The sequence below is a fragment of the Aptenodytes patagonicus genome, chromosome 5 (genome assembly GCF_965638725.1).
Source record: "Aptenodytes patagonicus chromosome 5, bAptPat1.pri.cur, whole genome shotgun sequence".
In the NCBI taxonomy this organism is placed as follows: Eukaryota; Metazoa; Chordata; class Aves; order Sphenisciformes; family Spheniscidae; genus Aptenodytes; species Aptenodytes patagonicus.
In genome coordinates, this window is record NC_134953.1 from 61,880,837 (window position 1) to 61,899,496 (window position 18,660).

General features: G+C 39.2%; 1 protein-coding gene across 27 annotated transcripts in view; it reads left to right on the forward strand.

Annotated features, from left to right (window-relative positions):
* DAB1 (DAB adaptor protein 1) overlaps positions 1-18,660 on the forward strand; it is a 484,695-nt gene that overhangs the window by 432,589 nt on the left and 33,446 nt on the right. For 21 of the 27 annotated variants that reach the window (XM_076340092.1, XM_076340090.1, XM_076340089.1 and 18 more), the window contains 5 exons: positions 8,833-8,964; positions 10,210-10,329; positions 10,925-10,963; positions 12,298-12,363; positions 16,961-17,020. In XM_076340092.1, the coding sequence (XP_076196207.1) occupies positions 8,833-8,964; positions 10,210-10,329; positions 10,925-10,963; positions 12,298-12,363; positions 16,961-17,020 (417 nt within the window). The remainder of the gene's footprint in view (positions 1-8,832; positions 8,965-10,209; positions 10,330-10,924; positions 10,964-12,297; positions 12,364-16,960; positions 17,021-18,660) is intronic. The other 6 variants (XM_076340114.1, XM_076340112.1, XM_076340116.1 and 3 more) reach the window with 3 other exon arrangements.

Below are 18,660 nucleotides of genomic sequence, written 5' to 3' on the forward strand. Positions count from 1 at the left end.
AGGGCAATATTGCCATATTTGTGGCTATTTCGATCTACTGACCGTTTTGCAGAAAGGGATGAGGTGGGGGCTAAGGGGGAATACACTCGGACAGATATGTTACAGCCCTGGAAACCCAACAGTGGCCACTGGGCAGCTGCCATCCCAAAGAATAAAATAATATCATTACAGGCAAGTATTGGTACTTGTACACCACATTGAAATAGTGAAACGGCAAGGTAAAACAATGTATTGTAGTCTATAGGTGGTCCCATACAGTTGCAATGTAGGGCTATATTGCATTACTGAGCTGATTATGGCCTAGTGGGGCCATTTGGTATCAAGGATCAGGATCAGGTTTGCTGCTTCTTGGTATTGCTGTGCAAATCCTTCTTTGTTTTAACCATCCTGATAAAACAATGACTGTGTCTGGTGCAGAAACAATGAGAAAATAGTACGAGACTCACGGGAGGTCCAGCATCACGGCTTCAGTGTAGCACATTTGTTTTTCCAAAGCTCTATGAAAATGTTTCCTTGCCCTTTAGGATTTTCTTTGTCCTGGAACAATATTTGCAAGTACGTATTTAAAATATAACTTGGGATTAATAGTAATTGGACAAGGGTTTTAGATTTAGCTAGCTACTTTCACTCCTGGTACAATAAAAAATTGAAAAGCCTTTGAAGTGAAGATACAAAATTGTCCATGTGTGTGTTCCAGTTTTGGTTTTGTTCCTTTCCAAATTCATATATCTAATAAATGGATCTTCTGCATGAGCAACTTAGCATTTGCTTCCTAAGACAATGAACAATAACTAAATTCATATCTGGTCTTTGTCAGACATTATTACAAATTATGAGAGCCGGACAGAATTTTATTACCTTAGTGGTGTTCTCTTTCACAAATTAGGTTCTTGGAACATCCAGCTAGCTCAATATCGTAGATCCATTCATCACAATTAGACTGCTGTGCTGGCAAAGTTAAGTCCCGCTAACTTAATTGACTCCTGGTGTATGCCGGGGATCTCGGGTGAGGACAACTCCAGGCCAGTCAAGAGCACCACTGCATGTGCCTATCACAGGAGGCACAAACAAGGACACTCGTGTTTGCTCTCTTAAGAATTTGCTGCACTTGCTCCCCAGGTAAGATACAGGCAGTAGCAGGAGACTTTTTTCATCAAGCAAAGAAAACAGTAAGGATTAATTCAGATTTTAGCTGAGGCTGAAGTACTCTTTTAAGCTATCTTCCTGAGTCCAACCAAACAGGCTCCTACCTAGGGTCCTTTCGCTAATCGCTTGCCTTTATATAGGATGAATTGGAGTGTACAGATTGAGCTTAGTCTAGCACTTCACTTGAAGACGTGCTTATCCTTACACATACGATTATGCTCACTGACTTTCGTCCTTCCTGACTCAGCTGCACGTTGCTGTGTAAGCTTGGGAAGTCCCATAATCTGTTTTTTTGCTTCAGTCTCCTCAGCTGCAGGAAGATAATGGCTCTTAAGAGTTTATTATTATTATTATTGTTATTAAAAGGAAATGAAATTTACACATCTTTTGGGTGCTTTGCTGTGTCACAGCCAGACTGCTGACCCCCTGGAGAGACTGAGTCTGTGATAACTGGGGCTAAATCTGTCTTGATTCTTTTCTTTCTCAGCACCTATTTTATGTGCCCCTTTGTGATACATAGACCAAGCTTTGATCTGCATATAATCTGAAAGCGTGCTTTTTTTGTGTCGTGTTTTTATTGCAAAGCTTGTGCACTGAAACGCCTTTTAGAAGTTGGCACTTGGAAAAATCTTTCTTTAGGTTATTGTCTGCAAAATCAGTGTGTATGGAAGCACGGGGATTAGACAGATTTATTTTCTTCTCATTGTGAAGACATGCTTAAAGGCTTCCATCTGAGAAGTCCCTTCAGGCTTGGAGGACACTCCAGAGGTTACATTTTCCTTTTCTGCTCCTGTTCTTGGGTTTTTTGCAGACGGAAAGTCCATAACCTGTTGCTCAGCACAAACTCCATGAGTGGCTTTGGGTCAAAAAGATTCAGGGCTGGACCATTCATTTTGGCTGTGTAGTATGTAGCACATGTTCAGTCTCCTTCAGCGGAAGGGTTCACTTCTCACTCCACGGTAGCATGTTCAGTTTATACTCTTTTATGATCAAAACTGATCGACTTGGCCAGTGCCTGGAAATGCCTCCCAATACTGAAACCTTCATAACTGCAGGAGGTTTCTAGTGGGTTTTGCTTTTCAGGTATTCATATGTGACATTTATTTTTGAAAGCTGAATTGAAATGATACTTTGTTCCAAGACTGCTTGCTGTTCTAGTAGGAATGCAGTATTTTGATAATTTGCTACGCTTAAACTGTACTGTTCTCTTCCTTTTCTAGATCAAACTAGATGAAATTTTCCATGTGTCGTAGTAAATATTAGTATAACAGATTTTTTTGTTCTATCAAGCGTCTACCCACACCAGCCACTACCACAGTTAAGCCAAATTACTGTGATCTGTCGTATATTGTTTATTTTGCTGTCCTCTCCCCATGGACACGCAGCTGGAGTACTCATCATGGTAGGAAAGGACTGTCAGATTCGAAATATGATGTTTCTTATTTGCCTTTTGTTTAGACACATAGTTTCTAAAGCTGTTTCTCTTGGGAGTGCTGTTTTCCCTCTTTTCCTCAAACATCCCCTTTTGTATTATACGGCCTGGGTGAACTGCTCCCCTCTTGCCTTTCTAACCAATTGCATCAAAATCCAAACAATTTTTTTATATTCATCGTTGGAAAATGGGCCAAAACAATAGAAAAGAAAAACAATAATGAAAAGCATCTGCCCAGTGGAGGCAGAGGAGACTGCAGCAGTAACACCACGATTTGTAGCAGCCTGTCACTAACTGAGAAAGCAGCAGCAGTGATAAATTCACAAGGTGTGTTTGCAAAGCCTTATCAGGTTGGATTTAGCTGCCTCTGACAGCAACCTGCAAGTTCTGTCTCTTCATTTACACTTCAGCAACACCCACAACACCAGTGAAATGTTTTTATACTGTGGTGAGCGCTCAGGAACCACCAGGGAGGCAGGGGAAAGACTGTGGGTGAATGCAGTGATGGCGGGGGGGGAGCAACTGGCTTTTTGGGTGGATGAGCTCTGTCATCACCCCTGTTCTCGGTTGCCCTGTGCTGTGTCCAGCAGTAATTCGCAAGGAGTTTGGAGTCATCGGTAACCGTAGCTCTGAAACACACCAAGCTGTCTCCTCTTTGCTATTTCACATTAAACTGAAAATTTTTGCAGTGGTTAGGGGAAGGCTTGTTGCATTTCCCCCATCTGCTTGTTCCCTGCATATCTCAGTAGGCTGATGCCTTGCCACCCCATCTGCCACCCAAATACCAAGTTCCAGAAAACAACATGGAAAAGTTTGTAGTGCAAATATGATTTACTGATTCATTTTCCGTTTCAGTGACATTTGAGATGGGTGACTTTTTCCCCAAACTGTCTGTACACAGTCCCGTTGAAATGGGACTGTCTGTAGGGTGAAAGGAAGTTGAAAGATTCACAACTGCTTAACGGGTATCCATGCGCCATTACTGGGTATCAGGGGAAAAAAAACATGCCAGCAAGGTCTGAGGAGATGTGTGTTCCAGCTGTCTGTGTGTCTCTCTTTTTTGGGGTTTTTTTGTTGTTGTTGTTGTTGTCTACATACAGGGGACTGCTCTCTGTCCGTGCCTGAAAGTTATAAAACAGGTCTGGGATTTGAGTCTACAGCTGTATAGAATTTAAGTGTTTCATGTCTGCTCCTTAGGTGTGTTATTTGAAATATGGGGTGTTTATGATGGAGATGAGCAGCTCTAGACCACCTCTACTAAGTGCATCTTAATGAAACAGGAGAGAAGCATTGCAGCACAAACATAGGCAATTAGAGAAATGCATGTGACCAGTTGTTGTCCCCGTGATCCCTGCAAATCTCAGCTAAAACAAACAGGAATTGTAAGGAAATGGCCGTGAAGACCATTTGACAAAGTCCCGTAGTATGCACGTCTTGAGCACTGTTAAGGAACACAGCAGCCTCCTAGGTGTAGTGAGGGAGCTGGCCACACATCTGTACCACTCTGGTGTTTCTTGCAGCAAAGAGATAAAATTTATGCCAGAACCACTCACCTATTTTACACGTCATTGTTTTCACTTAATGTGTTGCAGTAAATAATGGTCAATGTACTGTTACAGTTCTCACTTCCTACGCTTGTTGTTAAGGCATTGCAGTAATTTTCCACATTAGATTCAGTTTCTACAATCTGCTCAGTAGTCTTCCAAACATATAGGGCCTGATTTCCTAACGTACTGCTGAGCAATCACAGTATGAGTTGGAGTATGGGAGACTTGCATGTAGACAGCAGTATGACTGAAACTATAGTTCATGAAGTTATTTTATTATGAATCCATTAAGGATTTTGCAGTTTGGTGGGTAACTTTGATGTTTGGGGAGCTTTAAGTGACACGCAAAATGTATTATTGCTTATTCAAACGTGATAGAAGTGAATAGACAGGAATAGAAATGCAGAGGATGCTTGGGCCACGTCTGTCACCCACATCCCAGTATCAATAGCGTGGAAATCGCAGCAGCGGAGCTGTCAGTTGATACCGCTTATCTGAAAACAGGCTCACCATTTAGTTATTCAAGGTGAAAGGCTGTGCAACTTAAATCCCTGTGAAACTTGTCCATATAGATATAATATTGTGTGGTACACGCTTCCTGCTTCCAGTGGGGCAGCTTTTATAGGAGGCTTTGCAGCTTGCAGGATATTTTTTGTTGTGGTTCTTAACACTGTGCCCCAGGCTCCACTAAATAGACAACCTCATTAAAAGAGAAATAGTGATAGTAAAGCAGTGACTTTCTCATGCCATCTAACTCACATATTTGACATGATTGCTGGACCCTCCAAGTACTTAATTGATTGACTTAATTGATTTAGTGGCACTGGAGGCTACAGCATGGAAATAAAGGGGCAAGATGAGGATAAGGGGTGAAAAAATTTATGATAGGTGCCAAGCAGCCTAAGGGAAATTAGAAATGCTACAGATCTCAGAGGCAGCTAAATCAATTCAATGTGATGTACAGGGAGCAACCTGGGGGAAGAGGAGAAGCGGGGGATAGAATGGAGAAAAGGAGAGAAAATAATGCCTAGTGGGAGAGACTGGAGCAAACCTAAGGGGAAGAGGGAAGACAGCAGCCTTGGTGGAGCTGGGTATTTTGGACTTCTTTAACACCAGGAAAATATTTCTAATGTATGAATAAAATATAATAATGACATCATGTTTAGCCTAAAAAGAAGGACTCGTGCATCACAGGTTATCTGGTTTGAGACTTTATCTGTGCTTGCATTTAAAATCCTTGACGTTTGCAACAGTAACTAAAGTCACAGGAGACCTAAAATAATTTGGAGGCTATGTACAGTGGATTTTTTTAACAACTGAAGCTTAAATGTTAAATTACTTTCTAATCTGTGCAATAGTTAATTGACTGTATTGAACCGTAATACAAATTAAGTCTTCTCTATAATTTGTTCTGTCATACTGCAGCCCTCCAAAACAATTTGATACCTCACTTATGAATTGGTAAATGGCTCGTAGCAGCACTCAGCAAAGATACAGTAAAAACATCAAATAGTGTGTGATGGAATCCATCAGCATGGGCATACGGGGGTGTCATAAATATCCCTGAGTTATGAAATACTTCTTTTATGTGCTTCTGACCCACTATAGACAGGAATGTGTCATGGTAAAACCTTGAAGATATTAAAAAAAAAAAAAGAGGCTGGGGAGAGCAAGGGGCAGATCAGCTTGTGAATATTAACTGTTGAGCACTGACCAGCAGTTCTGCTATAAGCGATTTTGCGTGGCTTTTGTCTCATTTCCTTTCAGGACTGTTCATATCAAGTATCGAGGGGGTGGCCACATGTGAGCAGTTACAAACTGAGGTATAAAAACGACATTTCTGTTGGTTGGTCTCATTTTACGGGATAGATTAATCTATGCGAATGCATCAGATGCAAAGACTGTGTTCAGTTTTGGGCCCCTCACTACAAGACAGACATTGAGGTGCTGAAGCGTGTCCAGAGAAGAGCAACAAAGCTGGTGAAGGGTCTGGAGAACGAGTCTTATGAGGAGCGGCTGAGGGAACTGGGGTTGTTTAGCCTGGAGAAAAGGAGGCTGAGGGGAGACCTCATCGCTCTCTACAACTACCTGAAAGGAGGTTGTAGCGAGGTGGGGGTCGGTCTCTTCGCCCAAGCAGCAAGTGATAGGATGAGAGGAAACAGCCTCAAGTTGCGCCAGGGGAGGTTTAGATTGGATATTAGGAGAAATTTCTTCACCGAAAGGGTTGTCAAGCATTGGAACAGGCTGCCCAGGGAAGTGGTTGAGTCCCCATCCCTGGAGGTATTTAAAAGACACATAGGTGTGGCGCTTAGTGACATGGTATAGTGGTGGACTTGGCAGTGTTAGGTTTATGGTTGGACTCGATGATCTTAAAGGTCTTTTCCAACCTAAATGATTCTATGATTCTATGAAAGAGCATGTATTTATAGATAGCCTCAATTGTAAGTCTCTGTTGGGTGGCTGAATGAGATGGTGTTTCTCCTCGTGCTGTCCCTTCTGCTGTCCTTTCTTCTAGTGCACATCTCGCTGCTGTGAAGGACTCTGCAGGGTACTAGGCAGGCTATGTCCCTAAACCAAAGATTTATAGAAAGGATGCCGTTCTGATCTTGCATTTTATGGTGGTAAATCTCTACTGACTGCAGCAGGAGTCTCATTTCTGCTTTATGATAAGCAAAGAATCAGGCACTCATTAAATAATATTTGGAATGAAGTATTGGAATATGCAGAAAGGACACATTAGATGAATTGAGGGCCGTGAAAATGCAGGTTCGAAGGAGTGTTTATATCTACATTTGAGTACAGATGTGTGTATGCAACATTGGATTTCATGTGTATGTTCCAACTCAGTATCCCTCAAACAAATGAAAAACTCTTGCTAAATGCTCCATACAGTAAAATATGTGAAAGGATAATGTTGCAGTCACCTTTACTTAATTTGTACATCTATTGATACAGTATGTAAAATATCATAACCATTAAAAATGTAATGATTTTCAAACAGTTAATGAGGGTTCCCAAATAAATTGGAGTGTCTCCATCTGCTGTCTTACATTGTGGGTGATACTTTTCCATGGTAGAATGATCTTCAAATTTAATTCCATGAGGAAGGAATCTGATCACAGTTTAATTCCAGTGCGAAATGCTGCCTCTCAATCAATAAAGCAATGTCAAAGAACTTTGATTTAATAGAAGCCAGAGATAACGTTCCCTGTCATATGCAGAATAGAGAGATGGGAACATTTCATTTCATTGTAACAGATAGCATGCAACTTGGTTTTCAGAAAAACCTAATAAATCAATATCCCTGTATTATCTAAGTAAGATCCCATCATTAATTTTAAATGCTTAACATGTTGGGAGAGTCTGAAGCGCACCTTCAGCTTAGCCATGTTCAGCCTGAAGTCAATGGCAACACGTCCATTTTCCTACAAGCAAGCAATCTTGATCTTGGGAAGTTAGGAGTCATTTACTGCGAAATGAAAATGAAAAATGTCCAGTCTTTTGTTTTATATGTAGTCATCTGTCTCTTCCGTGCTGCCTCTCCTTTTAAATTTCAATCGTGTTCTACAGAAGTCTCATCGCTTGCCACTTGCCCTGCACGTGCTCAGCCTTTTCGCTTCTACATATACACATCCTCTCCAGTTTTGAATTTTAAAATGTTTTTTTTTAAACTCTAAAAATAACTGGTTGTTTAGAGATTGCCTAGATACCATGCTGATTTTCAAAATGTGCTTTTCTCAAAACCAGCAGGAATCTGGACCTCAAAAGAATTCTTTGTGAGGCTTTGCCTACTCTCAGAAATAGCATTATCCCTAGATGATATAAGAGCAGGTCAATATATTGGAAGGTAGAAATTTGAACTAATAGATTGCTTTAGATAAACTTTTCAAGGACATTATTTTAAGTAGAAAGACATAAATATTATTTTGGTAATAAAATACTATCTAGGCCAAAGCGAGAAAGGTGCTGACACTCCAAGACATGCTTATAGGAGTCTCAGATTCACGTCCTGGCTCTGGAGAGAGTTCTACTCATACATTTAAAACAAAATTGAGTCTTTTTATTATTACAATTAACCAAAGTGGGATTTTAAATAAAATGTGAACTTTGCATTTAGCATTGATTTCAAGTTGGGTAATTACATTTCCCTGAATTTTCCGGGAAAACTACATTTTTGGAGTTCTGTTATGCTTTAAATGAAATACCGCTTGCTGGCTGATGCTGAGTGTTGCAGAGATAAAGCAAGTCTGGTGCCGATTCTTGGAGACATTAGGTATCTCAGCTCTGGCTCTGCAGCCCCTGCAGATCAGTCTGTCCTCAGAGTCGCCCTGTATGAAGCTAGAGGTAGCTGCTGCTGCTTCTTTTATATACCTACAAATATTGATTCTGGACGTAGGATGCTGTGTAGATATAACTAGGTAACATAATATTTTCTATTGAATTATATCTCACCAAAAGATACCAAGAAAAATATTGAATTGAAGCTTTTAGTCAGATTATTAAAGCAAGTCAAGTTTGGCTAGATTTTGAAAAGAGAATAGGCTTAAAGAGTTCAGAAGTTAGTTGATTTTGATACCAGGTTATGTTTGTTTTAAATCCGTAGGTGTATTGAGATCCAGGTAAAGCACTGATGAAAGATAAATTGTACAGCTTTTTAACAGAACATTTTGATGGATATTTCTTACTGTGGTTTTTTTTTTTTAATAGCTACTACAGCACCACCATGCAGTTCATGAAATTTCATACATTGCAAAGGATATCACAGACCATCGAGCGTTTGGATATGTATGTGGAAAGGAGGGAAATCACAGATTTGTGGCAATAAAAACAGCCCAGGCAGTAAGTATCAGATCACTGTCATTTTCTACAGTGTAACTCAATAGAAAAGCCGTGTTCATAAGAAGCTGTTCAAGAGGCCAATCTTGTATTATTTATGATTGTGCTAGATATGTCACAGGTGTCTGCTCAGATGTTCTTAAATAGCAAATTAACGAAACCAGCTGTCCTGTTTCCAGCTGGGATAGAGTTAATTTTCTTCCTAGTAGCTGGTACAGTGCTGTGTTTTGGATTTAGGACGAGAATAATATCGATAACACACTGATTTAGTAAGCACTACTTAGCAATCGGTTTAGTTGCTGCTAAGTAGTGCTTACACTAGTCAAGGACTTTCCAGCTTCCCATGCTCTACTGACTGAGAAGGCTGGGGGTGCACAAGAAGCTGGGAGGGGGCACAGCCAGGACAGCTGACCCCAACTGGCCAAAGGGATATTCCATACCATGTGGCGTCATGCTCAGTATATAAACTGGGGGGAGTTGGCCGGGGGGTGGCAACCGCTGCTCAGGAACTGGCTGGACATTGGTGAGCAATTGCTTTGTGCATCACTATCACTTATTTTCTATATTCTTTTATCATTATTAGTATTATTGTTATTTTTGCGTCCTTTTCTGTCCTATTAAACTGTCTTTATCTCAATCCACGAATTTTACTCTTTCTTTTTTTTTTTTTCTCCCCCCGATTCTCTCCCCCATCCCACTGGGGTGGGGGGAGTGAGCGAACGGCTGTGTGGTATTTAGCTGCCTGCCGGGTTAAACCACAACACCAGCTCGGGAAAAAGGGAATGTATTTCACTATTTCTGGTTTTTCATGATGGTTTTTTTTATAATTAGTTACTGTTTTCCTTTCTAACTAACCTAGGCTGGATACAGATACGTTTGGTTATATTCCTATAGTCATCTAAACAGAAAGTAATAGATACCAAATAGCTACTTTGCATATAGTCTACCGTAATTTCATTGTATGAGAAACCACTAATAAATATGCTTTTATATTCATATATAAGCCTTTTATATTCATATATATGCCTTTTATATTCATAATGCCTTTTATATTCATAGTTATCATTAATTTGCAAATATAGTTAGTTTGATAGAAATTAACCTGAGCCTGGATGCTAAGGTAGAAATTAATTCTGTATGAAGTTCTCTCCAATTGTGGACATGCTATAACTGCTCTATCAGCAGGTTGGGATAAGAGGAGTATATTTTCCCATATAGAAACCCTCCTTCCTGTTTTTGCTTCTATAGGCTGAACCTGTAATTCTGGACTTGCGAGACCTGTTTCAGCTCATCTATGAACTGAAACAAAGGGAAGAAATGGAAAAAAAGGCACAAAAGGACAAACAGTGCGAACAAGCGGTATACCAGGTACATGCATAAGCTTAGACTACTGCCAAGAAAAGTATGGTTTGAAGTTGCCCCCAAAGTTGCTCCAAAGAGGCACTGAGCATTCTCAGCATTTCTTAACAGCAATGGGTTTGAACAGTGCTAGCTTCAAATGGACAAATATGAACCTTACAGCCATTGTGAGCTCAGAAGTAGGATTAAACAGTGATGAAAGCTATCACTTGGGGTGTGATGAACATGTTTAACAACTGGAAATGATCTATTCATTTCCTGCACAGTGTTTCTTCTAATTCAGAAAGAAAACTTTAATGAAGGTCAGTGTGTATTAAGTCAGGCTTTTAACAGCGTCTAATACTTTAGGGAAGATTCAATATACTTCTCAATGTCTGTATTTGAATCAAATCAAATAAGGTGTAGATTGTTAAACTTGGATGAAACTTGAATAAAGTTACTTTGAACAATAATGACTTTATCTCTATACTAAAGAAAGAAAACTATATACTTACCTGCCCATTTTGCTTATTTCTTTGCTGTCCTTTAATTTCTGAATACAGTTCTTTTATCTCTACTGTTTATGTTCTTTGCTTTTACTGCCTGTCCTCTTACTTTGCTGTAGACAATTTTGGAAGAAGATGTAGAAGATCCTGTATACCAGGTAATTTCTGAAGCTGTATGGCCTTGGAGTTTCAGAAATGACTAGATATATGTTATCTTCAAACACAGCCAAAACCTTTAACAAGATGTTTTGAAATTTACAGAGATAGGTTGTCTGAGAAACTTGTAAGGTTTTTACAGAAAGTAGCATATTTCAAGATTAAGCTGTAAGTAATAGCATAATATGTCTTTATAGAATAGAATATTTCAGTTAGAGTATAGAAATACTAGATTAAGTATTTTGTAAATATTTCCTAAAATGTGGCTTGTGAGTCCAGATTTTAAGTTTCCAAATGAGATTTGTCATCATTTTTTAATACAAACTCTAACTGAAAACGGAGTTACTTTGAGAATAAGGAAGGTGACATTTTGTTCTGATAGTAATAAATTGACATTGTGGTTTTGGCTTCTATGGGGCCAGAATTTAATTCAGAGGGTGAATATTTTGAAAAAAATAACAGTGGAATTGATGTTATAACACACTCCCTTGTTGGCATTTGGGCTATGATTTAATAAGAGATCTGAAATTTAAGTCTTGTTTTATCCAAGCAAAATGTCTGGGAGCAAAGGTGATTATCAGGAATATGTCAATATATTAATGTCCAATATCCTACTGAGTGTGAAGAAGAAAAAGATGTAATTTCATTCTCATGTTTTTGTGCTGAAACAAAATATATGATAGTTTAGGGTTTTTTTCCTGGAGATTTTGTGTTCTTCCACTTAGGCATGTCAGTGGGAGGCACACTGAAAGAAACTGATTCAACCATTAGTGAATATTGAACAGTGCCTAAGGTGCAGCAAGAAAGATGATTAGTAATTTAGGGCATCCTAATTCTTTTCAGCTTTTATAACGCCAGGAGTTTTACTTTGTGCTCTTCACAATAAAGCAAGAACCTGAAAATGAAGAAAAGTGTTGTGACAACCTTTTGCCATGTGGCCTGTTACATGAGCACCAGCCTATTCTTCCAGTTTGGATTTAGCTTTTTTATTCGTAGATAATAAATATATGTGGAAATAATTGCCATTATGTAAAAGAGGCAAATTCACGTTGACTTCAGAAAATTAATATTGGGCCACAGGCGGTCTCCCTAGTGAGAAAGAATTAGGAAGTTGCTCTAATGATCATTAGAGGAGATTTAGGTCTATTCATTGCCGGTTTATGAAATATGAAACAACCTTATGCTGTGCTTTCCAACAAACCGGTTGTCCTGCTGCCAGCCTGTACTTTGAACTTGTTTCTTTAATGCCTACCTATGTTTTCACGTGGAATTCCAAATCGCCTTTTTCCCTTCTGTTTCATCTTTGACTTTTCCTCTCTGGCGGCTGGTGTAATAGTACATTGTGTTTGAGGCTGGACACGAGCCAATCCGTGAGCCTGAAACAGAAGAAAACATTTATCAGGTATAAAATCGCTAACTTCGGTGTTTTCATTGCAACAATTGCAAGCATTTTAGTAAAGTACATTTCATATATCGTTCACTTTTATTAGTTTTCATTCATCACAAAAATGTCTGGCATTTCATTGTGGTGACGTGACGTGAATAATCTGCCAGTCTCAGTGTGATTTTTCTGTTGTTTGTCATTTCAGCTTCTGCAAACTTTATTAACTTTGTCAACTTAGGAAGGGTCTTAAACTTTCAAGTACACCATATAAGGTGATAAATAGTGGATTCTCTTTTTCTGTTAATTTTTTGAAACTTTTTACACCTTTACATACTGAAATCTGATGGAGGGGCAGACCATCCAAGCAATTCTTAGAAAGACATTTTGATGGTACTGCTCTTCTTTCTGGCTAACCAAGGAGATAACTGAGCAAAACCTAAGAGCTCTCAATGGATATCCCCCAGACTGGGGAAAATATTTTCAGCGTGCATGTTATGTTAGAGCCCAAGCTTGCATTCTTCACACTGACAAAAAATTGCATTGAAAGCAATATAAAATAATCTTTTGTCGTTCAATTTATCCTCGAGGGAGCAGTACAGGGTTTATTAAAATATAATGTAATTCATTTTGTATCACATACTGGAGGCAAATCTGGAGATAGACAGAAATCTCTGTATGCTGTAAGAAAATTGTGATTTGAGGAAATCATTTACTATGGAGGGGAAGGAGATTCAAGCAGTGATTAAGCATTTCATCTAGCTGTACTAGAGGTTGATCTGCTAATAGGAAAAGTTTTTTTAAGATAGACAGGAGCAGGGATAGAACAAAAAAGAAAGGGAAGGGTATTTTTTTAAGTAATAGAAAACGTAGGAAGATAATAGAAAAAATGAAAGGGTATAGTAGCTGTAAGCCAAAATAGAAAGAAGCTAAGTGGGAAAGGGAAATGCAAGCTAAACCTTAGAAAATAACCATCTCACAGACCCTATCACAGGGTCATTAAGATGAGATTCATTAAACCTGTCTCTGTTGATTTCCTGGCACCCCACCACGCACACTAGAATATGCATCTTTCTGCATCTCTAGACCAAGACATGCAAAGCTCTCAAGGTGAGAGTATGCCTAAGGTGGAAAATTTTCTACTGCATAGTGTTGAAAGTTTGACGATTTTCAGGAAAGTGATCTGTTAAAAAATTACTATCCTAATTGACAGTTTTATGCTAGAAACAAAAACCCCATGACAATTACATTCAGACCAAAAAATTCTGATTGTTGTTCATCGAAGTACGGAGCTTTTAGTGACATTTTAGAGAAGTACGGGTGCAAGCAAGCAAAATGGTGTCATTGCTCCCAGCGTTTGGAGATCTTAGAGCAAAGTCTGGTGGGTAGGGAAGAAGTAGGAACTGTGTTCTGAGGAATGGCCTAAAGAACAGGAGGACTCTCTGGGCATTTTCTTTTTCTTAAAATGGAAATAGAAGATGATAAGCATATGGTGAGGTCTTGCCTCATCTCAAGGTACTGCTGTTACTGTCCTGGAAGTCACCAGAGAATTGCTCAAGGCTTCATATGACAGTGTCTGGATGTGATGAAGTTTTTTCTCCCACAGTGATGCACAGAAAATACCTGTGATACATAATATACCGTACTCTCAGTATATGTAGTCTAGCATTGTCCTTCTCTGTATTTACTACAGGCAATACCTTGAATACAGCAAATGCTGAGATTAGGGAGCTACGAGTCTTTTTCTGTTATCTGTTGTAATTGACAGATGCTGAAGTATCATTACCATAGACTTGTCCAGAGCTGCAATCTTCCGAGTTCCCATGGAATTCGTGAGTTCTTGGCTTGCTATAAATCTGGGTTCCCACAGCTCAGGTCTTACACTGGCAAAGTTGTTTCTCATACAAGATTTTGATGAACTCAGAACTGTCCATTAAAAATGAAATTAGAAAAGGTCCTCTTTTTTTTTTTGTTTGTTCAGTTTTTTTAGTTTGATGCAAATTGTTGCCAGCTCTATTATTTACTACAAAGCCTTCCCCATACTACACTTTGGTAAACATGCATCTGCTCAGTAACCTCATGCGTCCTTGCTTCAGCCTCGCCAAATCTTTCTTCTGGTGCTATTCTGGTTTTTCAACCGAAAGCTGGTGAGAAAAGAGTTCATTTCTCCCTTGGTGGAAAACATTCCTACCCAGTGGGTAACTGAAGATGGAAGATAGGTGCTGAAAGTGACTATTTCTTTTTAACATAGCAGAGGTCGCAGTTTCCTTTTTAAGCATTCTTTCTCTGTCTGTCACCTTTCTTTGATATATTACCCCAAAGACTGTCTGTGTCTGTCTGCTCTTTTAATATTGTCTGCCTATATAAGTTGCTCTAATGTTTTAGTTATGCAAGGATTTGATCACTGAGCATGTACCAATCCTCTCACCTAGTGTCAGATTTCTTAATAGCACCTCTTTGCCTGTCTGTTGTTTTATGTTAGTGGGGTGGGGATGGGATTTTATTAGGTGTTTTTGTAGTGTGTATGTAGCAGCATTGGTCTCTATGGAGAGGCAAGTTCTGCTCCATCAGGAGTTGACAATCTGAAATGGGGGTTTCTGAGTTGCAGTGTCTGTATTGCCGGTAAGATGCAAGTACGTCAAAATGGTTCACAGCCTGTCACAGAGCCAGAGCTGTCAGCAGCAGTAGTGTTGGTACCCCTTTGCTGATATTGCTAATCAAAGAAAAACCAGGAGAAATCCCTTGCAGACCCCCAGTCTATGTAGCGATACAAAAAAGCGTGATGATACATGGCAAGTAAAGTCAACAGGAAGACAGGCGGTATCGAGTTGGGAGAGAAAAATGTCTTTCAGAAAAGTTTCTCTGTCTTGATACTAGAAGTCAGAAGCTTTTCTCTAGTGTAATTATAAGCTGGAGTAAGAGAGGGGGGATCGATAGTGCAGGGAAATGCTCATTCCATAAAAAGCTGTGGATAGGAGTGTGCAAACTGGGATGACTTCATGGAGAAGTTGACTGATGGGGAAACTTTCCAGAGAGAAAAGAAAAATATGTGCTGCTGATAGCTTATAAATAGTTTATCTTACCACGTTTGTCCTCTTTTTATGAAGACTAAACTTTCCAGTGACTTACTAAATACACCATTCTTGGTTTCTGCTCTTGCACTGTCACTTAACAGTCTGTAAAAAGAGAACACTTTATTTCCATGAAACTGAATTGTTCCACTCCTACCAGTTTCATGTTATCTAATGTCATAGGTGGTTTTAGTGGAAGAAGGCAGTACTTTGAGAAAACCAAGGCAAACAAATCATTCCCAGGGTAGGAACAGAAGAGATCTTTTAAAAAGCTCGTTCAGTTTCTGTGAGGGTTCTGCACTCATGCTCTTGAAAAACTTCTGCAATGTGCACCAAGTTAAAGATGCACCATTTCCCATGAAGACTTTGACATTTAAACATGGGCAAGTGAATGTTTGAACAGTAGAGAGAGTTTTTGAGATACTATACAGAATAAGAAATGACAGCACATCTCAATGAATAATTAACAATCCTTCAGCTTCCCCTAAACCAGACCTACTCTAATATCAGAACTCTAAGGTATTTATTGTCTTAGAAACGTAATCATTTTCTGTCATACCTGCAGTATTATTTCCCCTGTTAACCTGTGAGGTTTCATTAATGTCTGAAATGTAACCTTCTTATGCTGAATGCCCTTGCTCAGTGGAAAAGTAGCACTGATTTACTTAGAGCATTCGTGTCTGTTTAGAGCATGTTTTTACTGTTCTTTTTGCTTGTGTCATTTACAATAGACGTTCAGTGCTTCTAGGAAGAAAAAAGAAATATAATCACAAATTATAAATATGTAAACCAGCAGTCCTTAGGCAAGCAAAGCCCAGTATTACAAAGCAACTGAATTTACATGAGCAGGTTATAAATGCCTGAGGTCTAAATAATGACTGTTGACTCAACTAAAGACTTGCCCGAAGTTTTTTAAGTGTGTCGTCCCCTGTCCATGCGAGGCTGTTGACTTCAGCTCCCTGGCTGTGTCAGACTCTGACAGGCCGGTAATTCCTTAGTAAAATTGCAGAATTGTAACCAAACATTGTTTAGAGCAGCCGCAGGGCCCCAACTGCGGGGATACATGTTATGGCTTTACTTGACTTAGATTATTAAATGAATTGGAAGGAAGAAATCTAACGCCATAGGCCAAACATCTCTCTCCCTCAGATCGGTAGCTCTAGTCTGGATCTTTGCCATGGAGGAAGATGACATACTGACTTGCTCATGATTTCTATGTGCATCTTCTTACCCCCAAGTAAAATGAAAAAACAACTAATTAAGTAGGAAGGAGATCCAAGTGCACCTGAACTTAATGCAACCGAACCTAACTGAGAATGAAAATCTCATTTCTGAACACTACTGGGCTTTAGGATTTAAAAAATTCAGATAGATGTTTTATTTCTTCAGTATTGTTTCCATTAATGTTACTGGTTGAATGAAAAGGGAGCCACCCTTGATTTCATTAGTATTAAATGATTACCCTGTACTAAAATATGAGTTGAAGATTGCAGTTTTTCATCAAACTTGCTTGGGTTAATGACCTTAGTTTTCATTTGCTATTGCAGGTTCCTACCAGTCAAAAGAAGGAAGGTGTTTATGATGTGCCAAAAAGTCAACCTGTAAGTGTAAGTATCTTCCCTATTTATATGCAGTAAAGAAGATGTGTTTCTTAGCTTCTGTGACTTTCATTATTGTATGTAACATTTGGTACATTCCTCGCGATGGGAATTTTATCAGTGATCTGTTGTGGGTTGATTGGGTTGGTTCAGAGTAACCAGGATTGTAATGTCACTTACATCCATCTCATTCATTACGTAAATCTCCTTTCTGTCTCTTCCGACTCATTCTTATGAAAGTCACCATTTATAAATGTGTTATCCGTGTTTAAGAGTTGACAATGAGCCTTCTGCATGTTAATGAAATAATCGTTGCTGTCTGGATTAGAAGGGTTCCTCTATTATGCGATGCTGTACAGGGCTTATCGCTCTGAGTGAGCATGGGCTGCATTTTCTCCCCTGTGTGCTCTATCAGAGCTGTACTTTATATATTGTGCTCCTTACAGCTTGGTTTAGTAGGACAGCAGGGAGGCAAGGTCCGAATAGAGTTGAGGTCGAGAGAAGCAGCGTTAGGAAAAGGTATGTCAGAACATTGTGTGTGACCTCTACGGTGATTTTCTGCAGCTATAATGTCTACACCTCTCAGAAGACTTCCTGGTGAATACAGTGTGCTGATAGGTAAAGATTTCATAAGGAGCTTCAAATCAAATGTTATGAAAAAAATGGGAATTTGCATTAGAATTACTTTTCTGTCATTTGGAAAAAAAAATCCCAACCAAACAAGTTACATCAAAATCCAAGCTAACATAAACCATAGAAAAGCAATTATTTTTCCAATAAAACCAACTTCTATGGTAGCTTAGTAAGAGCTGTAGAGTTGTAGGCCAGAGATACGTGCAATTGCCATTAGTTTAAACAGCTGTGGGAAAATCTGAAAGGAACTACATCAAGATTAAGTATGCAAAAAGACCTCACTCAGCAAATTCCTGAGTGGCAGAATTTTTTCTCTATGTATTGCATTGCTTTCCTGGTTATTGTGGGCTGTAATCAGCAAAAGGAGATTTTCTCCCAATATTGCTACGTATTATTTCTGTAGTGCTCTAAGTATACAAGAGGCTAAGGGTCAATATAGACTGTCAACTTAATTCTTTCTTTCCTGTGCCTTGCATAGACAGTAGACTATTAAAAACTAGGGGTAATATGCTGTTGTATCCAAATGGCACCATTCCCTTTCTGTGTATTAGCATTTTGAAGAGATGAAGCATTTATCCCCAGAACATATAAGGAATGGTAACAAGTGGTTGAGAGAAGAAGTGGAGTGACAGATGCTGTTAGCAACAAGGCATGCATTTGCTGAAGAGCGGGTTGTACTGTTTAATATAAATTTGTTCTATAAATACTCAAGAAATTGTTCGATTGCGTTGGTTACCCAGAAAACTAGTATTTCTGAGGATTTGTGTGAGAATGGAGAAAAACAAAGGAAAAGGTCAGGAATTTCAGCCTACTGTAAGCATGGGAAAAATGCCTGTATTCAAGAGAGAAACTCCTTTCACATGAGGATGTAGTAACTTGCACAGCTTGGGCTGAGCACGGAGACCGAGATCTGGAATAAAAAATATAAATGCTGGGGAGGGGCTGGATGGGGGCCTGAGTTGTGACATTTCTGTGGTTTGCTCAAACAAACAAAACTTGCCATAAATATTTCATGA